Source organism: Sminthopsis crassicaudata, chromosome 4, assembly GCF_048593235.1.
Source record: "Sminthopsis crassicaudata isolate SCR6 chromosome 4, ASM4859323v1, whole genome shotgun sequence".
Lineage (NCBI taxonomy): Eukaryota > Metazoa > Chordata > Mammalia > Dasyuromorphia > Dasyuridae > Sminthopsis > Sminthopsis crassicaudata.
In genome coordinates this window covers 133,759,725-133,784,647 of record NC_133620.1, presented here as the reverse complement: position 1 = coordinate 133,784,647, position 24,923 = coordinate 133,759,725, and the positions used below count along the sequence as shown (strand labels likewise).

At 33.8% G+C, this 24,923-nt stretch overlaps 1 protein-coding gene across 3 annotated transcripts in view; it reads right to left on the bottom strand.

Annotated features, from left to right (window-relative positions):
* Positions 1-393: 393 nt before the first annotated feature.
* Positions 394-24,923, bottom strand: part of SERAC1 (serine active site containing 1) — a 94,458-nt gene continuing 69,928 nt past the window's right edge. The window contains exons 14-17 of one of the 3 annotated variants that reach the window (XM_074309433.1): positions 24,695-24,792; positions 11,423-11,605; positions 1,815-1,958; positions 394-725 (exon numbers count right to left, since the gene is read on the bottom strand). In XM_074309433.1, coding sequence (XP_074165534.1) covers positions 589-725; positions 1,815-1,958; positions 11,423-11,605; positions 24,695-24,792 — 562 coding nt within the window. In that variant the 3' untranslated portion in view covers positions 394-588. Of the gene's footprint in view, positions 726-1,814; positions 1,959-11,422; positions 11,606-21,520; positions 21,678-24,160; positions 24,368-24,694; positions 24,793-24,923 lie in introns of those variants that run through there. The other 2 variants (XR_012489152.1, XM_074309434.1) reach the window with 2 other exon arrangements.

Genomic DNA, 24,923 nt, shown 5'->3' with positions numbered 1-24,923 from the left:
AATTTGTCCTTAGCAAAAGAAGCATACAATAAAATTTATATTTGCGTTAAGTCAGTCATTCAGACATGAAAAAGCCAGCTTTGAAATGCAGACAGCCTAAATTAAGTTTATTATTTTCTTAAAAGTCTGCTGCATTTGTGAGACCCAAATCTAAATCTAATCTATTTTGGTCTTAGTAATAGCTGGTCCCCATTTCAAGTATTCACCAAGTGGCAGATTTTTCTGGTTAAACAAAGATAGTTAATCCCTTGCAGTTGCATTAATGTATATTCTGGGAATCAGAGGGTCTGTCGCAGCAAAAAATGAGGAACACTTCACAGCTCTCAGCTGCCATAATCTAAAAGTGTGGACTACAAACTCATGCACAGAAAATGTCTTTAATGGAAGAGAATCTAGTACTCAATTTTTATTGCTGCCTATACTTATGCTTTACCTTTCATATATTTCCAAGTAGCATCCTGCTGTCTTCAGTATAGTCCAGACTGATCTGGTGCCTTATCTATTGGGGTCTTCTTAGTTTGACAGATCTCAAAAAATGCCCAGCATCATGTCCACATAACAGAAAAGAACAAGAAGAATTAAGACCTATTAATTTCCAAGGTCTTTGGCTAATGTTTCACGAATGAACTGTAAGGTACGTTGGTACAAGAAGGTGTCCTTCTTCTTTGGCTTGCAAATATTCAAATGATTAACTGCTACTGGAATCAGATCTCCAATGCCCAAATCTGAGGAAAAGCAGGACAATACTTTAGACTTTAAAGGAAAATACTTTAGATTTTAAGAGGCTAATTTAAGAATTACCATACTAGAAGATCCACAGCCTTCCAAATGTCAGATCTGGATTGGTATCTGGAACTCATTAGTAAATAAAATAGCTGCACTTGGCCTTGATCCTGTCCCAGACCCAGGTGTAGGAGCTTGGATTGTGAATTTTGAGACAACTTCTCATCCTGGTATATAACCTTTCTTTTTATTGGCATGGTGTGAATAGTATACTGTCCCCAGTGTCTAATATCTCTCTTGACCTTATGTCAATATGGGCTAGATAAATTTCTCACTGTAATTCTTTTCTAAGATTTCTCCATTAGAATTTGGTTTGGAAGATTTGGGGGAGCAGGGGAGGAAAAAGATGGGTGGAGCTGTATATCTCTGTGCTATATCAGCCTGGCTCTAAGAAGTGATTTTCCTTAATATTCTTCATATGCAATTTTGACAACTTAGTAATTAGTGGTACCTCAAAACCCACTATCCTTCTGGTTTTCATCTGACTGTATTTATAACTTAACTAGGATTTCTCAAACTTTTTCACTTGACTCATTTCCTTATTTTCCCTTCTACCACTTATACAAAACCTTTTGAATGTTTCTTAGACTAGTAAAGAAAGTTTGCTGATGGCTGTTTCAAGTACACTTTTGGTCAGATGGAGAATACAAAAAGAAATAGAGGGAAGGAGAACTGCTACCTTTACATGATGGAGAAGGAATACAAATGACAAGAGAACTGAAAGAAAAAAAAAATATAGGAACAGCAGAAAAAAGTGAGGCTGATATCAACCATCTTAGTTTCTATATTTCAAATATAAAAAAAAAATGACTTTCACTTGTACAGTTATTTGGATCTTCTGCATAACCCTTTATAAAAGATAGACACTAAAGGCAGATTTAATAATTAGCCCCATTTCCTCTATGAAGCCTTTCCTAATTTCTAGCATCTATTTTTATATAGAGGCATGTTGTATCCCCCAGTAGAATAGACTCTCTTCAAAGACTGGAATTTTGTATCCCCAGCCTGTTAGGTTGCAAAACAACACATACCTGCTGATTCTACTGGAACCACATGTAACTTAATCATGCTTCCTATGGAGGTCGGTAGTGTTTCTACAAAATTCAACACCTGGAAATTCTTGTCCTTAGCAAATGTGAGGAAGTCATCATGAAGTTCTTTAAGAGCAGGACTATCTGCATTCAAGATAAATATAGGACATTATGCTTATCTATTTTCACATACAAAAAAACCACCTTTAAAATTTAACTAGAAGTATATATTTTAATATATGCTTGGAAAATGAATAGCCAATTATCTAAAGCAATATAGATATGGAAAATAGGACTGCACACAGAATATACCAATAATTTTTAAAAGGTTATCTAAAAAACAAAACAAAAAAAAATTAAGGGGAAACTAAAATAAGATGTTATTCTAAAAAGTTTTTTTTCCTCTTTTAACAGTTTGAAGTTTATTATTTTAAACCAAAAAAATTTTCTATGTATACACATATGCACACACACACACAAGTATATGTGTGTGTGGGGGGGGATGGGGGTGTTTAAAACCAACAAGACCTAGCAGGAAGAGAAACAGAATGATGGCAGACAATATTAAATACTTGGAAATCTATCTGCCAAGACAAACCCAGGAACTACAAATACATTATAAGATTGAGATTTACACAAATAAAGACAGATTTAAACAACCAACTGCTCATGGTTAATATTTAATTAATAATTAAATTAATAATAATAAAAATGACAACTCTACCTAAACTTCAATGCCATGCCATCACATTACCAAAGACTTATTTTGTAGATCAAAAGTATCAAGGGATTTTAACAATGAAGTGATTCATGCCAATTCTAATAGACTTGTAATGAACAGAGCCATCTGCATTCAGAAAGAGGATTGAGGGGACTAAATATGGATCACAACATAATCTTTTTTTACTTTTTTTTTTTGTTCATGTTTGCTTGATTTTTTCCCCCTCTTTTTGATCTGATTTTTCTTGTGCCGCATGATAAACATGGAAATATGTTTAGAAGAAATGCACATATTTAACCTGTATTGGATTACTTGCCATGTAGGGGAGGGAGTGGAAAGAGGGAGAAAAATTTGGAACACAAAATTTTGCAAGGGTGAATGTTGAAAGCTATCTATCTTTGCATATATTTTGAGAAATAAAAAGTTATTACTATTTTTTATTATAGCTTTTTATTTATATATGCAAATATAAGATATATGCATGGGTAATTTTTCAGCATTGACAGTTGCAAAACCTTTTGTAACAACTTTTCCCCTCCTTTCCCCCAACGCCTCCCCCAGATGGCAATACATGTCAAATATGTTAAAGTATAAGTTAAATACAATATATGTATACATGTCCATATAGTTATTTTGCTGTAAAAAAGAATCAGACTTTGAAATAGTGTACAATTAGCCTGTGAAAGAAATAAAAAATACAGGCAGACAAAAACAGAGGGATTCGGAATTCTATGTAGTGGTTCATAGTCATCTCTTTCATTTTTTCATAGTCATTTCTTTCGCTGGGTGTAGCTGGTTCAGTTCATTACTGCTCTATTGGAACTGAATTGGTTCATCTCATTGTTGATGAATCTCATGTTCATCAGAATTGATCATCTATAGTATTGTTGCTTAAGTATATAATGATCTTCTGGTCCTGCTCATTTCACTCAATATCAGTTTATGTAAGTCACTCCAGGACTTTCTGAAATCATCCTGCTGGTCATTTCTTATAGTACAGTAATATTCCATAACATTCATATAATACCACAGTTTATTCAACCATTCTCCAATTGATGGGCATCCACTCAGTTTCCAGTTTCTAGTCACTACAAAGAGGGCTGCCACAAACATTTTGGCACATACAGGTCCCTTTCCCTTCTTTAGTATTTCTTTGGGATATAAGTCCAGTAGTAGCATTGCTGGATCAAAGGGTATGCATAGTTTGATAACTTTCTGAGCATAGTTTCATAATCGTTCTCCAGAATGGCTGGATGTGTAATTTTTTTTTAATTAAAAAAAGAATTATCAAATGAATCAATGAAAAAAATGTGAAGGAAGGCAGTCTAGTAATAAAGATCATCTCAAATTATATTACAAAGCAGTAATCATCAAAACAATCTGGTACAGGCTAAGAAATAAAGTGGTGGATCAATAAAATGGATCAGGTATGCAACATATAGGAGGAGTAAATGACCACAGTAATGTAGTGCTTGACAAATCCCAAAATCTAAGCTTTTGAGGCAAGAACTCACTGTTTGAAAAAAATTGCCAGGAAAATTAGAAATCAGTTTTGAAAAAACTAGGTGTGGGCCAACATCTCACACAGTTTACCAAAACAAAGTCAAAATGGGTATATGATTTAAATATAAAAGATGGTACATAAACAAATTAGGAGATCATGGAAAAGTTTAGCTGTAAGATCTATAGTTAAAAGAAGTGTTTATGACCAAACAAGAGAAGATTAGAAGGCAGTATAATAATTTTGATTACATGAAATTAAAATTTTTTTTACATAAAACCAACACAATCAACATTAAAAGAAAAGCAGGAAAATGGGAAAGAATTTTTATATTTCTGATAAAGGCTTCATTCTTTTAAATATGTATAGTACTGAGTAAAGTTTATAAAAATAAGAATTATTCCCTAACTGACAAAGGGTCAAAAGATATGAACAGGCAGTTTTCAGAAGAAGGAATCAAAGCTCTCAATAGTTATATGATAAAATGATCTAAATTACTATTTACTAGAGAAATGCAAATTAAGATGACTCTGCAGTACAATTTTATACCTATCTGATTGACTATCTTGACCGAAAAGGAAAATGACAAGAGCTGGAGGAGATGTGGAAAAATAGGATCCCAATGTCCTGTTGGTAGAGTTCTGAACTGGTCCAACCATTCTAGAGAATAATTTGGAATTATGTCCAAATGGCTAAAAAACAGTCTATACCCTTAAACCCAGAAATGCGCTTCTAGATTTTTATCTCAAAGACATCAAAGATAAAGGACCCATAAATATAAAAAAATATTTATAGCAGCTCCTTTTGTGGTGACAAAGAATTAGAAAGCAAAAGAATGTGTCAATTGGAGAATGGCTGAACAAGTTGTAGTACATAATTATAATGAAATATTCCTATTCTGGAAAAAATGACTAGCAGTACTATCTTGGGAAGAGAAGAAGATAATGGAACTCAAAATATTACAAAAATTAATATTGACAACTATCTTTACATGTCATTTGAAAGAGATAACATACTATTAAATGGGAAAAAAAAAAAAAAGAAATGGCCTGCAGTAGAATGGTTTTAGAAAAACCTGAGATAATCTATATGAACTGATGCAGAGTGAAGTGAGTATAACTAGGAGACCATTGCATATCAACACTGTAATGATAATCCACTGTGAAAGTTAACTACTTTAATGAATACAATGATGGTTCCAAGATGGTTCCAAAAATGTTATCTACCTCCAGAGAGAAGTGATGAAACCTGAGTGCAAATTAAAGCATAATTTTTTCACTTTATTTTTCTGAATTTTTTTTGGCAACATGGCTAATATGGAAATGTTTTGCATAGTTTCACACATATAATTTATAATTGGTTGCCTTCTCAAAGGGTAGGGGAAAGACTAAAGGAATGAAGGGAATTTGGAATTCAAATTAAAAATATATATATCTATATGAAAAATAAACTGAATTTTAAAAAAATAAGCTGAAAAATTAAAAAATCAAACCAAAAAGCCTTCAAACTATACTCAATAACTTATAAATAAAAAAATTAAATATGTATCCATCAAATTATTCAAATAACTACTGATAGCTATCTCAGTTCACAACCCCATTCAACTCCTTATGATGTCCCCGGAACTGCCACTATTATCTGATGGGGCTGAGGTCCTTTTAAGAACCGCCCCCTCCCCCCAATGGCTAACCTTTGATTTACAAATCCTGTCCCAGCCCCCACCGGGTCTGAGCCAACTTGGGGCACCACCCAAAAGTCTCTTTAGGTATAAAAGAGCCAAACTGGAGCTCTCTCTTCACAGGAGCCCTTCCCCCCAAACATGGTATCCTTCTGGCCATGTAAGGGTTCCTGCCCATCCAGCAACCACCTCTGGCCCTGGTGTCTTTCTACCTTCAACTTTACTTTGAAATCCCTACAATAAACCTTTTTATCAATCTAGGTTTTTGGGCCTGTAAATTCTTTTTACAGAGGACTCTGAGCCCGTCATGCGACTATCTTTGCGCCGACCCAAAAAGGGATTCCCCTTCCCTAATTCTCATCATATCTTCTCCATTTTTTCTGTGACAGTAAAGGACAATAGAAGCCCAGGCTGTATCTCCACTGCAATAACATGTATCACACTTGATGATGATCTAATTTCTATGCTTTTCTAAGCTTTTCTTATTATCTGCCTAGCAGGAAAGAATATCTTGCAAAAGTGGTAATCCTTATATTCCTTAGATATAGAAGCTATATTATAAAAATCTTGTTACATTTAAAATTTTGCCTCTTGTTCTTAACAGAAAGCTTTCCCACCAACAGATGAAGAAAAAGGTTCATGTCAGGATTTCTTTGGTCCTTCCCATTAATAATGGACTGTATTGCTATAGGAAATAATGATTGAGAAAAAAATTTTTTTTTAAATCACTTAGTATTCATTCAACAGTGATGTGAATAAAATAAACACTTGGTTCTAAGGAATTGACAAAAAAAACTCTAATCTCGCAAAATTGCCTTCCTATTCAGTAAACTTTAATGGTTTTGTATCACTTTTAGGCATGAATATAATCAGCGCCCTTCCTGTCATTCCCTGCTTTAGTATTCAGAGACATTACTTCCCTCCCCAGCCTCTAAAATGCAGCCATATTACTCTAAATACTGTTCCTCAAGCAAACTTTGGATCTCCATCTTTATGCCAGTATTCTCACCCTCCTCAGCTCCACCCATCTCCAGGATTCCCTTTTATTTGGGTCACATCTCAAACAACACTGAAGATACTCTTCCTGGCCCCACAACTGCTAATGCTTCCCTTCTGGAGTTATTCTGTATTGGTTGTACATTTGTTATATATAGCTATGTAAGTACATGCTGTTTCCATCTTTAAATTGTAAATTTTCTGAGAACAGAGAAAGGCTTGTTTTGGTTTCTTTATTCCCAGAATTTAGCATATTTCCTGGCACACAGTAAATATTTAATAAATGCTTATTTATTCACAGATATATTTAGCAATATCTAGTTATTTTTCATATAATGTTTCAACATACATGTTATATCTGATCAAAATTAAAACTAAATTACTGGGTTTGCTAAAACAAAATGTTTAAGCCATTGTGAAACATATTTCAGCTATTCCAAAGAAGTTCATCCCTTTGAGAAAAAAAATTGACTTTACTATTCTTTTTCTAACTTCAATAATTTAAACACCTTTTTCATCAAATAATAAAGAAAAAACAAAGATGCCAACTGAATAAGGAATGGCTAAGCAACAAAAGTTGTGTGATACCATGATGGTAACAGAATATTAAGAGTAGTAAATGAGACTATGAATTTGGTGAAGCAAGGGAATACTTATATGAACTGACTTAAAGAGAAGCAGAGCGTACCAATACACAATGATAACAATGTATATGGGAAAACCCAACAAAACAAGTAAAACTGACTAATGTAAAATTATAATGACCTAGCTTGACCTCCAAAGGAGATACAAGAAGTTTCCTTAGTGAAGCCAAGATGATGGAGAAGTACGAAGTATAACAGATCTAGAAAATGTATCAGATTCCTAGTCAGGAAATCCAAGAATAAAAAAATAAGAGTTATATATATATATATATATATATATATATACACACACACACACATATATATATATATGTATATGTATGTATGTATGTATTTTTTTTTTTTTTGGCCCAGGTTGACAGAGACAAAAATAGAGATCTGTTAAAAATGGGGACAGGGTCTAACTAGGAACAGCTTACAGAGAACAACTGTCACTGCTAGTTGCAGATTTCTGTCTCTATCACAGGTCCAGGATAAACTGAGAAAGGGACCTGTACCTAAGGGTGGTGTCTGGCGTAAAGGACAGTCATGGGCTCTATTCTTTATACTGAGCAAGGGACAAGATCAGAAACAAACAACAGCTAACATGTTTCTAATCCCAGGAAGGGAGTGGGAGGCCTGCAGCACAATAATCAGGACAGGAGTTCCAGATCAATGGGGAGACTCATTTTGTCAGTGAATCAGCAGAGCTTTCATAATCTATATATTGTGAGTCTAATATGTTTACTCTAAATGGAATATGTCTACAGATCAATGGGGTAGAGACTAGAGGGAGGGGAAGAAGGTATAGTGCTTATCTTGGATCTTGTGAGTACTGAAAGCTTGCAGGTCCTTCAGCCTTAGCTGTCCCTGAAATCCTGGAACAAAACACTCAGTAACCCAAGTAAGAAACAAATAGAACCTATGAGACACAAATTCAACCCATTTCCTCCAAAATTATGTAGAGCCTAGTCTTTATATAAAGGACCAAAGTAAGAAAATAAGTTGGAAGAATGGACAAACAAAACAAATAAACAAACAACAACAAAAAAAGGAATTCCTGGAAACTCTCAAGATACAACCCAGAAAAGAATAACTCCAAAACATTGACAAGTAACTTTAAACAAAGATGCAATTTGGGCAAAAGTTCAAAAAAAACCTTAAAATATTTTTGAAAGTGAAATAAGAATGGCAGAGGAAAAACTGAAAAGAAATTAAGAGTTTAGGAAGAAAAAATTGCAAAAGGAATTACCAGCTGGGAATAAGGAGTATATATGTTACTCAAGTAACATATTATCTCCTAAAATTAAAATGGACTAAATAGAAAATAACCAAATAGAATTCCATTAGACTGGAAATATTAAAACAAAGTCTAAAGGCTTAGAGAAAAACCTAAAAAATAGTTGAGGGAAAGATAATTTAAAAATCATAAGACTAATTGAAATCCTCATATTTCAAGAAATGTAAAACTGCTCAGATCTCTTAGAACCGACAGCAAATAGAAAGAATACACCAATCACCTTCTGTAACTCCCAAATGAAACCTCCTTAGAACATAATCAGAATCAAAATCTAAAGCTTCTCAAAATAAAAATACTTCAGAAAGATAAAATTCATGTACTGAGAAGACTCTTTTGGGATCACAGAGGAGTTGGCAGCCATCACTATAAAGAACAGGGAGCCTGGAATACAGTATTCCAGAAGGCAAAAGATAGAAGTATAAAGCTAAGAATAACTTAATTCTGAGTATAATTTGCCTATGAGGATAATTTTATGAGCAGGGAAAAAGAACCTTTAAAAAAATAATAGACTTTTACAAATTACAGATGAAAAGACCAAAAAAAATTACATAGAAATTTTTCAAGTGGGGCAGCTAAGTGACTCAATGGATAAAGCAATGGGCCTGGAAACATGAAGATCTAAGTTCGAATTCTGCTTCAAATAACTTACTAGTTATGTGACTCTGAGCAAATCATTTAAGCTCTGTTTGCCTCCGTTTTCTCATTTGTAAAACAAGGATATTAACAGCACCTACTTCTCAGGGTTGTTGTGAGGATCAAATGAAAACTGGCATATAATAAGCACAATATAAATATTAGCTACTTATTACTGGGCTTATATCCCAAAGAAATACTAAAGAAGGGAAAGGGACCAGTATATACCAAAATGTTTATGGCAGCCCTTTTTGTAGTGGCTAGAAACTGGAAAATGAATTGGAGAATGGTTGGGTAAATTATGGTATATGAATGTTATGGAATATTATTGCTCTGTAAGAAATGACCAGCAGGATGAATACAAAGAGGCTTGGAGCGAATTATATGAACTGATGCTGAGTGAAATGAGCAGAACCAGAGATCATTATACACTTCAACAACAAAACTGTATGAGGATGTATTTTTTTTTTTAAATTCATTTTTCCAAATTATCCCCTCCCTCCCTCCACTCCCTCCCCCCATGGCAGGTAATCCCATACATTTTACATGTGTTACAATATAACCTAGATACAATATATGTGTGTAAATACCATTTTCTTGTTGCACATTAATTATTAGCTTCCGAAGGTATAAGTAACCTGGGTAGATAGACAGTAGTGCTAACAATTTACATTCGCTTCCCAGTGTTCCTTCTCTGGGTATAGTTATTTCTGTCCATCATTGATCAACTGGAAGTGAGTTGGATCTTCTTTATGTTGAAGGTATTCTGATGGAAGTGGATATTTTCAACAAAGAGAAGATCTAATTCAGTTCCAATTGATCAATGATGGACAGAATCAGCTACACCCAGAGAAGGAACACTGGGAAATGAGTGTAAACTGTTTGCATTTTTGTTTTTCTTCCCAGGTTATTTTTACCTTCTGAACCCAATTCTTCCTGTGCAACAAGAAATTCGGTTCTGCACACATATATTGTATCTAGGATACACTATAACATATCTAACATGTATAAGACTGCTTGCCATCTAGGGGAAGAAAGGGAAAAATCGGAACAGAAGTGAGTGCAAGGGATAATGTTGTAAAAAATTACCCATGCATATGTATGTACTGTCAAAACAAAGTTATAATTATAAAATAAAAATGCCATTAAAAAATATTAGCTACTAAGTGCAAACACACTGGAATAAAAAAAATAAAAATAAAAGATTAGTGAACAATCATAAGGGACTAAACAAAGATAACCTATTTTCATTCTAATAAAGGGAGATGATAAATATGTCATCTGAACCCTGTCACCAGCAAAGGAATCTACTTAGAAAGAGGGCGTAGGAATTCCATTCTATTTTGATGATCTTAAAGAAAAGAAAGGCAGCAGAAGAGAAAAAGGAAGAGGAACAATGGAGAAAACTATCTTACAAACTGAAGTGCACAGTAGAAGTACTGAAAAATTACCAGCTAAGGCTATAAACACTAAAATACTATAATGAATACTACTATTATTATAATATACTGGATATTAAGATGAATGTTAAAAATATCAAAATGTCTGAACTTGTGATTCTCCAAACTTTAAGAACTCTAACACCCTAAAAAACTGGCTAAGACATGACTCTTTCATTTTTCTTTTCTAATTTTCTAATTGTGCATAGGATATTAAAATTAATTATTATTCCTTGAACAAACATATACTAGCTGAGTATTTAATAAATGTCAAGGAAAAGTCTAACTAAAAATTATGATTTTTATCATGAATAAACCACTAAATCAATAAAGAAGAATTAAATAGGCACAGATACATAGATCCTAGGAGCACTGTAACAACAAAAACTAATCCCCAAACCCAAAAAACTACATTACAATTCTACAAAAGATTTTCCATGTTAGTAATGCTGCATTATATTAATTTCTAACAGCTATTTCCATTAACTTGTAAAAGGTAAAATAAACAACTACTAGAAAGTCACAGGAGGCTTAGTCATAATAATATATATATAATGAGATAACCTGAAGGAATTATTCTTTAAATTCAAGTTTTGCTGATTTATTGAAAACAATAAAATATTACTTATTATTAATTATTTGTTAATTGCATAATATTACTTTGAAAACAAAGTAATAAAATTCTTATTGTTCAGGAAGTAACAAAATAAGTATTACCCTTGCTGAGTTCTTTGACTTCAACAGAAGGAAACAGCAGATATCTGATGTTAACAGAATATTCAGCCAGATGGGATCCATGGTGAGGTACACTATAAAAAATCATTCCTCGGGTATTATTTATTAGGGAATTAAGTTCTGGATTCTTGGAAGCATCCACCAACATCTTTTTGACAAGAAGGCCTAAGAAACACACACAAAAAAGAAAGCATGTTAAGCAAGTATACAATGGCTAGAAATGTTGTAAATACAATCTAGAAAAATAACAAAAATACCTAAGTCAACGTCTAACTGTTCAACATTTCCTGTATTTGTCTCCTCTATTCCTCCTTGAAGACCACCAGTTTTGCTTTGCATCCTTGTCATTTAGCATAGTGCCTACTGGCATATAGTAGGCACTTAATAATGGCTAATAAATGAACTGGACTACTACAGAACTCATTCTATGTGCTTATGTTTCTCCTTTCTCCTGCTACCATCCTCACACCATTGCTAGATGAATCTTGCTTATGTATAAATATCATCAGGCCATACCTCTACTCAAAAATATTCACTGGCTACTTTTAATTAAATTCAAACATTTTTCTTTGGGATGGCAAAGCCTCCACAATCTGATATTCTCTTTCTTGCCTACTTTTCTCATATTTCTTTCCTCCACACATTCCATACTCCAACCCAAACAGACTGAATTGGGGAAGAGAATACTCATTTATTAAGCACTTTCTATGTGCCAGACACAGTGTCAAGCATTCCACAAATATTATCTCACTTTTTTATCTCAACCACCTTGTGAGATTGGTGCTATTATTATCCCTGTTTTACAGATGAGGAAACTGCAACTGAAAAGAAAAAATTCCCCCAGGGGGGTCACACAGCAGGCCAGTCCCCAAGGTCACAATGGAACTCCAGTCTTGTTGACCTGAAGGGGAGTGCTCTAAATGCATCATCCACCAGGAGGGTAATTTTCTGTTTCAGAAGCAGCTGGTGGCAGTTCATAAGAAGATCACCAAGCCTAGAAACTTGAGTTTAAATCCTACCTCAGTTTCTCCTCAGCTGTAAAATGAAAATAATAGTACTACCTTCCAGGATGTTGTGAGGACCAAATAAGATCACAGAGGCCAACTTTACTGTCCATTCTTCACTGAAGCCAGTCTCTTTGACCATCTCCTTCTTTCATGCATTTTCAAACTCTGGCAGCCCATTTATTCTTTCCATCTGCTTACAGATATGACTGGATCGCTCCAAAAGAAAAAGGAGCTTTCTTTGGCTCTTATAATTCAACCAGCTATGACTCCATCTCTTTCCTTTCTTTATTAAATTTATATTTTATTATATATTTATTAAATTTATTTATTAAATTATTAAATTTCTTTAAAAAGCTATCTAGACATGTATACATATATTGCATTTAACTTATACTTTAACATATTTAACATGTATTGGTCAACCTGCGATCTGGGGGAAGTGGGGGAAGGAGGGGAAAAGTTGAAACAAAAGGTCTTGCAATTATCAATGCTGGAAAATTACCTATGCATAAAATTTTTGTAAAAATAAAAAAAATATATTAGGAAAAAAAAAAAAAAAAAGAAAAAACTGTCTAGAGCTGGAAGATTTTGAGAAGATGCCGGAGTGGGTCAGAAAATTCCAAATCTCCAGATTCCCCCCACAACAAAATTGCACCTTAGAGCAAACATAAAACAAACAAACCAACCTGGGCCAACCCAAGAAGACCCAAAGAAAGACCCCAGGACTAAGGTTTCATTGGTATGAAGTGTGAATACCTCTAGACTAACTCAGCAGAAACAGTAAGTGAGTACCCCTGGGATAGCTGGGAACTTTCACCTCCTGGAGATGTGGGAAGGAAGTTTGGAAAGGCTGAGTGAACCTTGGCTGATTGGAATTGCCAGGCCTAGCTGTGCTGCAGACATGCTCACTAGGTGAGTGCAGAAGCAGTGGGGCTGATAAATTGCTGGCTTCAGGCCTTTACAGGAGGGTGGAATTCTTGGTTTGGGGTTTCAAGCCAGAGGGGTGAAGTGAAGTGAAACCAGAAGTATCATTCTTCCCACCACAAGATTAGAGGTGATTACTAATAAGTTCTCATTTTTAAAAAATGAGCAGGTAAAGGAGAAAGAATCCAACCATGAAAAGTTACTATGGGAATAGGAAGACGAGGGTTCATCTTCAGAGCAGGACACTGAAGTTAAAAAAAAAAAAAAAAAAAAAAAAAAAAAAAAAAAAAAAAGCCTCTCCTACACCAAAGAGATGTTAAACGTTTACCTGTCCCAAAATAATTTAGAGAACTCCCCAAAAGACTTAAAAATCTAATGAGAAACATTGAGGGGGGAAAAAAGCACCATCCAAGAAAAACAAGAAGATTATAAAAAGAAAGTCAACCAACTAGAAAAGGAGACTCAGAGACTTAAAGAAGAAAAGGATTCTTTGAAAAATCAAAAATGGGTAAGGGGAAGCAAGTGAAGCTATAAGAGGCTAAGAAATAACAAAGTAAAATATAAAGAATGAAAAAATAGAAGAGAATGTGAAACATCCTATTTAAAAAAAAAAAAAACAGATCTGGAAAACAGATCAAGAAAAGAAAACATAAGAATAAATGGGCTAAGCTCCAATGGATTGATGATGGAGAGAGCCATCTGCACCCAGAGAAGTGAGTGTGGATCACAGCACAGTACTTCCACTTTTTTGTTGTTTGCTTGCTTTTTGTTTTCTTTCTCACTTTTTTTTCTATTTTATCTGATTACAGCATGATAACTGTGGAAATGCGTATAGAAGAATTGCACATGTTTAACATATATTGGATTACTTGCTATATGGAGGGGAAGGAAAAAGGAACAAGAAAAGATTTTTGAAGCACAAGGTTTTGCAAGGGTGAATGTTGAAAATTATGCATATATTTTAAAAATAAAAACAAGAATAACTGGGCTACCCTAAAGCTATGATCAAAAAATGAATCTTGACACAACAATACAAGAAATAATCAAAGAAAATTGTCCTGAAGAATAAGAGAGGAAAATAGGAACAGAAAAAAAATCCACCTATCAACACTTCAAAGAGAACCTATAAGAAAAACACATAGGAACATTACTGCTAAATTTCTAATCCCTCACATCAAAGAAAAAATATTATAAGAAACAAACAAAAAATAATTCAAATATGCTAGTGCTATAATTAGAAATGTCCAAGATTTATCAATAGCTACAATAAAAGACCAGAGACCCCGGAATATTATATATTGACAATTAAAAAAAAAAAAAAACAGGCCTGAGGCCAAAATTATTAAATCCAGCAAAATTAAGTATAATATTGTACAAAAAAAAAAAAAAGAGCATTAAATGAACTCTCAGATTTTCAGGATTTTGTCCCAAACACACCTGAATTTAATAGAAAATTTAATATGTAAGAGTCACTAATTTTAAGGAACTCAATAAGGTCAAATTGTTTTATATATGAAAATGTAAACCATATGTCTAAAACTGACATTAGTAATTGGTAATGCAAAAAAGAAAAAATGAGTACATTTGACTCTAAAAAGCAAGACCATCCAGAAAAAGGTAAAAAATAGTAATTATGCTATATAAATAAGGTGCAGAGGAAGAACTGACACAGAGGCATTAGATGGGGGAGGGGCACTGGTAGTTCTGGAAACCTACTCACATCAAGACTACAATGGATACACACATACACACATATATGTACCAGGAAGGACACGGCACCCTCCAAAATCTATAAAGAAATATAGGGGGAGGGAATAGGATAAGATAGAGAAGAGTATATAGATTTATAATAGTGAGACAAAGTTTTAGATTAATGAGAAAGGAATAAAGAGGGAGGAAAAGTGTGGGCAGAGAAAATAAGGAAGGGATCCATGGGTGGGAGGAGGTTAAGTAATACCAAAGACAAGTTAAGTAGAAGTAAAGTAGAAGAGTTGGTAGACATAGGCAATTAAAGATATATACAAACACAATAATAATGATCAAGAGTAAAATTTACTAGAAAAAAAGTCAAAAAAGATTCAATTAAGAGATAAATTCACATTATATGTCAGCCATATTAATAGTTTTAAATGCATGTCTATGTATGTGTAAAATTTACATATGTGTATAGATACATGTGTGTGAGCATGTGTGTATATGTATGTGTGTACATATTTAAATGAAGCCTGCTTGAAGTGGGGGAGAGTAAAAGAGGAAAAATTAAGTAAAAAGTATATAGCAGAAAACAAAAGAACAGGAAGCAAAAAAAAAAAAGATGGGCAGGTGTGAATACAATGTTTTCTAGTATTATATATGCTTTCTTGAAATAGAAATTGATTATATATTTCAAATCTTTCCTGATGTTCTGCTGGCCCCATGACGATGGGCCTTTTTCTTTCTTTTTCTTTTTTAACTTTTTTTCCCCCCTGAGGCTGGGGTTAAGTGACTTGCCCAAGGTCATGCAGGTAGGAAATGTTAAGTGACTGAGATCATCTTTGAACTCAGGTCCTCCTGACTTCAGAGCTGGTGCTCTATCCACTACTCCACCTAGCTACCCTCCTTTCTTTTTCCACTTTGTTTTTTCTTATTTTGTATTTGTTTTAAATTTAAAAAAAAAAAAAGAAAAGAAAAAGCTCTATACATCTGGTACTTGCTCACTATTCACTTTTCCCTCAAACCCTAGAAAACTGGGTGAAAGCTGGCTTGGGAAGACTTGAGTTCAAGTCTCATCTCTGACATATACTGGCTTATGATTCTTAATAAGGTCTCTTAACCATTTTGCGTTCTAGATGTGTCTATAATTTACAAAGAAGGCATCATCCCATTTCTCCTGATTATGTTTCTCTCACTGATATATTTTCTTCTACACTCCTCAAGGTGAGTATTTCTTAAGGCATTGCCCTTGATATCTTACCTCTAAGCACTTATCCTTGGTAAATATTCTTAATGATTCAATTACTATTACTATGCAGATAACTGCATTACTATTCTCAATAGTGATGTCTTTTATGAATTAAATATTGATGGTTGCAACTGTCTATTGAACATTTCTATCTGAATCTTCCATCAGCAACTAAAATTTATGTCCAAAATGAGCTTATTCTCTTTCTTCTAACTGAGGAAAACTGTTTTTCTAATTTATTTCTTAATGGGAACACATTTCACCAGTTTCTTTTTGTAACTTTGGGATAATTATTCTCTTTGCTTCTCATATAAAATTCATTAATACATCCTACTGTGGACCTATCGGGTCTTCCCATTTTCAGTTTCTCTGTACTCAATACAGACTTTATACTACTGCTATACTAATATTCCTTATGCATCACTTCACTCATCCAATGAAAAGTATTTGGGTAGCTTACTCATGTGGTGATCTGTTAGGATTCTTACAAGGTGCTAAGTCATTGGAATGGATAAGAGACAAATAATTATCTAATTTAGCATGGTTCAGTATGGTTGATCTGACCCTACAAGGAGATGTTATAGGCCGGAATTTGAGACAAGGTAATGTACTTAGTTCACACCTTTAAAGGAGTTCATACCTTTAAAGGAGTTCACTCATTAGACTTCACACCTTTAGAGAGCATATATAAGGAGGAAAGAAAAAGCATGCTCATGGACTTCCAGGAAATTCACAACTAAGATTGACTTCCTGGAGATTCATAAGCCCACCCACAAGCCTACTCTCTGGGAGGAGGAGTCAAGAGTCATTCCCACTTCCACCTTTGTGCTGGATGGAGCCATTGGGAAGATGAGAGGTTGAAGCTGGCAGAGAGAAAGGACTAGCAGCAAGAGCTCTCAGGAACCAAGGAGAGAGGAAGGCCTCCAGAAAACTAGCCAAGCCCCAAGTGAAAGAGATAAGATTTTGGAAGAGACAATAAAGGATTTGGGCTTCTGGCTGCATTTGGGATTATTGAACTGAATTGAAACTAAGGCTGCTCCCAGAAGCTCCCCAAGAGATCTGCTCCCAGAGAACATTATAATTTAGAGAAAAAGAACATTGCAGTAGTCAGGAAAAATGATAAGACACTCTCAAATTCTCACTTAAGAATTCTAAAATTGATTACATAACATGAGAGACACTGGCACAAGACTGCCCAGCATGGGTATACCCTCATCAAGAGAAGGTGGTGTGTTCTGTGAGCAAAGTGGAATTGAACTAGCTCAGAAAAAAAACAAGATGCACAAAGTCCACCTCAAAAATTCATAGGGACTATTTGTGTCCGATCTGTGGCAGAAAATTCTGACTCATATTGGTCTGAGCAGCCACACTGTAACTTGATTAACAACAATGCCATTTTGATTCTCTTTGAGAACAAAGGACAACTACCAAGTGAATATATTCTGTATTTCATTTCTCCATCCCTGTGCTTGGGATGTCCTATTTCCCCTTTGTCCATCTGATTCTTATCTATTTTAAAAAATCTAATTCTAATGTTTACCCTTTGTGAAGCCTTCTATGATCTCAAACATTATTCACCCTCAGAACTCTTTTTTTGTAAGCTAGGGTCACAAAGCAAGGAAATGTTAAGTGTCTGAGACCACATTTGAACTTAGGTCCTCCTGACTTCAAAGTGGGTGCTCTATCCAGTGCATCACCTAGCTGAACCATATCATATGATTTTTACATCTCCCTTTGTATACTGGCTTTGTATAGTACAGTCTTAAATATTTCTTTTAATGAATTGACCTACAACTATAGAAGCTCTCAGAACAGTTCTTTCTCATTCACTGTGTTCATACCTTAAATAACATACCGAAGACATTAGAGAAAGATGGGAGTAGTGTTTGGGGGAAGTAGGGACAATACTGATGGAAAGAGGAGAAGAGGGGCTTTCCTTTGTATTTATATTCTAACTATTGCCTGTCACTTGCATATTTTATCTCCCCTATTATATTATGATAACCTAAGGGAAAGAATTCTTTTACTTAATCTTTCTATCCCTAGCACTTAGCACAATAATCCCTAACAAAAGTGATAAAGGAGAGTTACACTTGAATTATTTTCCCAGAACCTCTGATGATTCACCAAAGATATGTTTCCAAGAAAAACAATTCAGTTCCCTTTTTTATTGGAAATTATTAAAAGTTCCCTCCTACAATAAAGTATGTTAAACAGCCAGAAAGGGCAATAACTGTTATTTAAGTTTCTATGTTAAATATATGTTAAGACACTCACATTCAACACTCTCAATAATCTAGTTCCTTTACTTTGTAGTTTTATCTATCTCTGCTCTCTCACTATTCCAGTCAAAATTCAAATTTTTGTTTTTCATCTATCTAGCACCACTCTCACCCACAATATCCCCCTCTGCCTGGAATGGATTCCTGATCATGAATTGTTGAAATCCTTTCCAACCTTCAAATTCTAGTTCAAATCCACTCATCATCTCTTCCTTGAAGTTCTCCCTGTTCCTTTCAATTCCCTGCTTAAATTTCTCATATCACTTTATGTAAAGTCCAGGCTAGCTCCCTGGAAGCCTTGGGATCAGCCAGAGTCAGGATAAGTAAAAGTCCTTGGTCTTTAGGAAAAGTGAAAGAGATGGACATAACTGCCAAAGCTCGACTGTCAACCTCTCTTCTCCTGGTCCTGCTGCAAAGTGAAGTTCTCTGTCTCTCTCATCCCACCCTCTAATCCTTACCTATAATTCTCTAAACCCCAAACATTGGGTCAGCATTAAATGTGAGAAGAGCAATTCCAAATATATGCTAATAGAGTCATTGTCCAATAGGTAATTAGCCTTAAGTACTCCATTGTCTGATTCAGAGTTTCAGCTCTTTACAACTTTATTTGGAAATTTCTATTATAGTTCTTTGTGTGTTTTTTTTTTCTTCCTGTCCTAGAACATAAGATCTCTCTCATATTATCTTTACAAACATACAAGTGAAACTAAAGTGAAGGTACAAGAGAGAGTAGTTAGTCAAAATTAATAGTGTAGGAAACAACAAAATCTGCAGAAATAGAAGTATACTATTTGACATAGTCCTGGAAATACTAGCAACAATAAAACAAAAGAAAGAAATTAAACGCATAAAAATAGGTAATAGGATATCATACCACCCCTTTTTGCTGTGGACATAATAGTCTTCTTAGAAACCCTAAAGAATCAGTAAAGATACAAACTGAGACAAATAATATATTCAGCCTACAAAATAAAGTCTCAAAAATCAAAATCCTTTTTATATAGCAACAAATCTTAAGAAGCAATAAAAAAGAAATCTCGTTCCAAATAACTACAAAATGCATAAACTATCTGGACTAGTTCTATCAAAGCACATAAAGTATTTCCATAGATTTAATTACAAAATACTTACAGAAACAAAAAATCAGTGCTAATGGCTTGGCTATGCCAATATAATAAAAAATGAAAATACTAACAAAGTTAATTTATGCTTTTAATGCAATTCTGTTCAAATTAACAAAGAGGTGTTTTATGAAACTTGATGGAAATATTAGCAATGTTCATCTGGAAAAACAAAAGATCTAGAATAGTTGTGCCAAGCTTAAATGGAAACTACATTATAAAGCAGTAGTCATCAAAACCATCTGGTATTGGTTAAAAAATAGAGATAGATCAATGGAACAGGACAGGCAAGGAAGAATAAGAAAAAATATAACTCAATATTTGATAAATATGGCAAACAGAAATTACCTGGAGAAAAACTCCATGAAAACCAGGAAAGCTGTCTGGAAGAAATTAGATTTAGACAATCACCTCACCTCATATTTTACAATACATTCTAAACAGATTTGTAATCTTATATTTAAGATCGTATTATAACAATATTAGAAGAGAAGTTGATCACATAACTCTCAGAGTTATGGATAAGATGTCCTTTTTTATTTAATATTTTTATTTTTCTTCAGTTATATTTAAAATAGGTAAGATATAACTAAACAAAAGAGAGAGGAAATTGCAAAAGATAAATAGATAGCTTTAATTACATGAAATGGAAAAGCTACTTTACTGACCTAAAAAATAAAAGGAAAGCAGGCGAATAGAAAAAAAAAAATCTTTGTGTCAAATTTCTCTGATAAGGGTTTGGTATCAAAAAAAAAACCAACCCAATAAATATGTATAAGACTAGTAGATAAGTAGTCTAAGGATAAGAACAGTTCCCAAAAGAAGAACTGCATGTAGATGCAAAATGTCTCTACAAATCACTAATAATAAGAAATACAAATCAAAACAACCCTGAGGTTACACCTCATATAAAGCAAAATAATTAAAGATGACAAAAAGTGACAAGAATCAAGGTTGGAGGGGGTGTGCAATGATAGAAATACTAATATTTTATTGATGGAATTGTGAAATGGTTATATCCATTTTAGAAAACAATATGAAATTATACAAATAAATTATGCAAAAGAAGTGACTAAATATCTGTATTCTTTGAACCATAGACATTTCATTGCTAGGCCAAGGACGTCCCTAAATTCACCAATATATTATAGCAGTATATTTTGTGACAGCAAAGAATTGGAAACACAGTACATGCCTACTGACTGGGAAACGGCTAAACAAATTATGTTACATTCATATAATGGAATATTACTTTGATATAAGAAATTATGTATATGATGAAAACATACAAAGATTTTCATGAAGTGATATAGAGTAAGATAAGGAGAGCCAAGAAGACAATATATACAACCACTAAAATGTAGCTAAAAAAACAACCACATACACACAAAATTCAAAAATGAAGGTGACAAAATTATAAAGCTTATGCATAACTTGAATGAAGAGACATGAGAAGACATTCTTAACCTCTACCCTTCATGGAGGTAGGAGGTCCAGAAATATCATCAGCACAGAAATGATAATTAACTCCATGGGAGTTACTGTATAGTGGGAAATGGGTGTCATCTCTTTGTTTTTAAAAAATTTCAATAGTATTTTATTTTCCCAATTACATGTAGAGATAGTTTTCCTTTCCTTCCTTTCCTCTTCCCCAAGACAGCAAGCAATCTGGTACAGCTTATACATGTACAATCATTTTAAACATATTTCCACATTAGTTATGTTGTGAAAGAAAAATCAGAATAAAAAAGGAAAATCCACAAAGGGGAAAAAAAAGCAAACCAAAAAAAGGTGAAAATACAGACCTGAATTCAGTCTTCATAGTTCTCCCTCTGGAAACAGATGACATTTTCTATCTAAAGTCTATTGGATTACATGATGATCAATTCTGATGGGCATGGCTCTCGTCAACGACGAGGTGGTTCAGACCAGTTCCAATTGTCTTGTGATGAAGAAAGCTATCTGCACCCAGAGAGAGGACAGTGGGAACTAAATGTGGACCACAATATAGTATTTTCACTTTTTGTTATATGCTTGCATTTTGTTTTTTTTTCTCTTTTTTTTTTCCCTTTTTGATTTGATTTTTCTTGTGAAGCATGATATTTGTGAAAATATGTATAGAGGAACTACACATGTTTAATATATATTGGATCACTTGCCCAAGGGACGAGAGGGGAAAAAATTAGAATACAGAGGTGAATGTCAAAAATTATCCATGTGTATATATTTATATATTTTTTGAGAAAAAAAGCTATAATTTAAAAATACAGAAAAAAAAAGTCTGTTGGAATTGTCTTGGAAGACTATATTACTGATAATTAAAGTCTATCACTGTTAATCGTTACATAATCTTGTTGTTGCTGTATACAATGCTCTCTTGCTTTTACTCACTTCACTCAGCATCAGTTCATGTCAATCTCTCTAGGACTTTCTGAAATAATCCTGCTGATCGTTTCTAATTCAACAATAATCTTCCATAACATTCATACATTATAACTTATATTCAATCATTCTCCAATTGATGGGCATCCATTCAGTTTCCAATTTCTTGCCACTACAAAAGGGCTCCACATGTGGGTCTTTTTCCCTCCTTTATGATCTCTTTGGGATATAAGCTCAGAAGAGACACTGCTGGATCAAAGGGTATGCAAAGTTTGATAGCCCTTTGAACAAAGTTCCAAATTGCTCTCCAGAATGTCTGAATCATCTCCCAACTCCGTTCTTAGTGGAATGTCTCAGTATTAAAGTTCTATTTTTCCTACATCCCTTCCATCATTTATCATTATCTTTTCCTGTCATAACCAATCTGACAGGTGTGAGATGACACCGGAGAGAAGAGAGATATCTCAAAAACCTACAAAGAAGAGAATATCAAAAAGGAAATCCACAGATCAAAAGTTGAAAAAAGCTGAGGAGAATGAGGATTGAGAAAATGCCACTGGACTGGGTAATCAAGAGAATATTAGTAACACTGAAGAGAGCAGTGTTGGTGCAAAGATAAAATAAGAAGCCAGCTTATAATGAGGTAAAGAAGAGAGTGAGAAGAGAGAAAATGGAAGCAACCTATTATTCATGGCCTTTTCAAGGATTTTAGTCACAAAGGGCAGACAAAATCTAAGACATGGTTGGCAGGATTAAGTGAAAACTGTTTTTTTTTTTAAATAATAGCCTTTTATTTTCAAAACATATGCATAGTTAGTTTTCAATATTCACACTTGTAAAACCTTGTGTTCCAAATTTTTCTCCCTTCCTCCACCCTCTTCCCTAGGTAGCAAGTAATTCCAATATATGTTAAATATGTGCAATTCTTCTATACATATTTCCACAAATATGCTGCACAAGAAAAATCAGATCAAAAAGGAAAAAAAAAAGGAGAAAAAAATGCAAGCAAATAACAAAAAAAGATGAAAACACTATGTTGTGGTCCACACTCAATTACTACACTCCTCTCTCTGGGTGTAGATGGCTTTCTCCATCACAAGGTCATTTGAACTGGCCTGAATCATTTCATTGTTGAAGAGGGTCACATCCATCAGAATTGATCATTGTATAATTTTGTTGCCATGCACAATGATCTCCTGGTTTTACTCACTAAATGAAGACTTTTTTAAAGATAGGAGGGACATGGGCATGCAGAGAAGAAGCCAGTATAAGGAAGAGAGTGAAGACTAGAGATAGGATGGGGATAATAGAGGGATCAATCTGTTGGAAGAGAAGGGAAGGAACAGGATCACTTGAACAAGCAGAGAAGTAAGTCTTGGCAAAGTGTTAAGTCCATTTCTCATTGTAAGAAATAGGGTGAAGGAGTTAGTAATGGAAGAAGGAATATAAATGACATGAGATGAGGAAGAGGGGAGAAAAGGAAGCTCATGTTGTATAGTCTCAATACTATTTCACATATGGGAGGACTCAGTGGAAATTTTGGGGAGAACAATATTGATATAAAAAACAGAATATAAATAAAAACTTATTTAGAAAAAAAGAATTAATACTGAATTGAAGTTTAAGTCTTTTGTTGTCATGACAATATATATATCCTTCCCAAGAGGAATGAAATTAAAAAGCTAAAAATTGGTAATTTAGGATAGAGGGTTCAATGTTTGATCCTGTTTAACATTTTATTTTACATCTATGTAATGAAAATCTTTCTTTTTTAGATGAATAGCTTCTTTAGTCTCCTCATCAAAAATATGGAAAGGAAATAAAATACCACATAAGCTGGAAATCTTTAAAAAAAAGTTTATGTGTTTTGCAAAACATCATGCTTCTGTCAACCAACTGGTACCAGTAAAATAAAAACTCTATCAAGGCATTCATAGATATTTATTATTGTTTTTTATCACTGATTTTTGTTTTGATTATATGATCTGACAAACTGACTTTCCTATGTCAATAAAGACAATCATAAATTTACATGCCTTATCAAGAAAAATGCCACTTATCACTTTGGATTCAAAGGTCCAGGTTATTTATTTGAAAATTTAAGTAACACAAGTCAGAAAAATTGGTTCACAGGAGAGCGTTGTACATAACAACAACAGGATTATGAGATGATCAACTGTGATGGACTTGGCTCTTTTCAAAAAGAAGGTAATTCAGGTCAATTACAATAGACTTGTGATGGAGAGAGCCATCTGCATCCAGAAAGAGGACTGTGGGGAATGGATGTGAAAATAAATAACATAAAAACATAGTATTTCCATCTTTTTTTGTTGTTTGGCTGCTTTTTTGTCACCCTTTTTAAATCTGATTTTTCTTGTGCATGATAAATGTAGAATTGCACATATTTAACACACATTAGATCACTTGCTGGCTAGGGAAGAGAAGTGGGAGGAAAAGGAGGGAGAAAAATTTGGAATACAAGATTTTTGCCAGGGTGAATGTCGAAAACTATTTTTGCATATATTTTGAAAATAAAGTTATTATTAAATTTTTAAAAATTGATTCAAAAAAAGAAAGAAAAAAAAAAGTGTACATACCTCCCATGCTATGTGACACCCAGATTATTGGCCTATCTCCAACACCAGCAGCTCTGAGTTTCCTAAGAAGCTCATGACTTCTGTAAGCAATGGACTTCCTAAATAAAATGAAAACAGGCACAAAAATGTACAAAAAAGACAAGACAAAGCAGACACTTCAAATGGTAAATGGACATATGCTGTAGACTTCATTTTGGCATTCTGAGATTGTTCACTCAAATTTTAATCT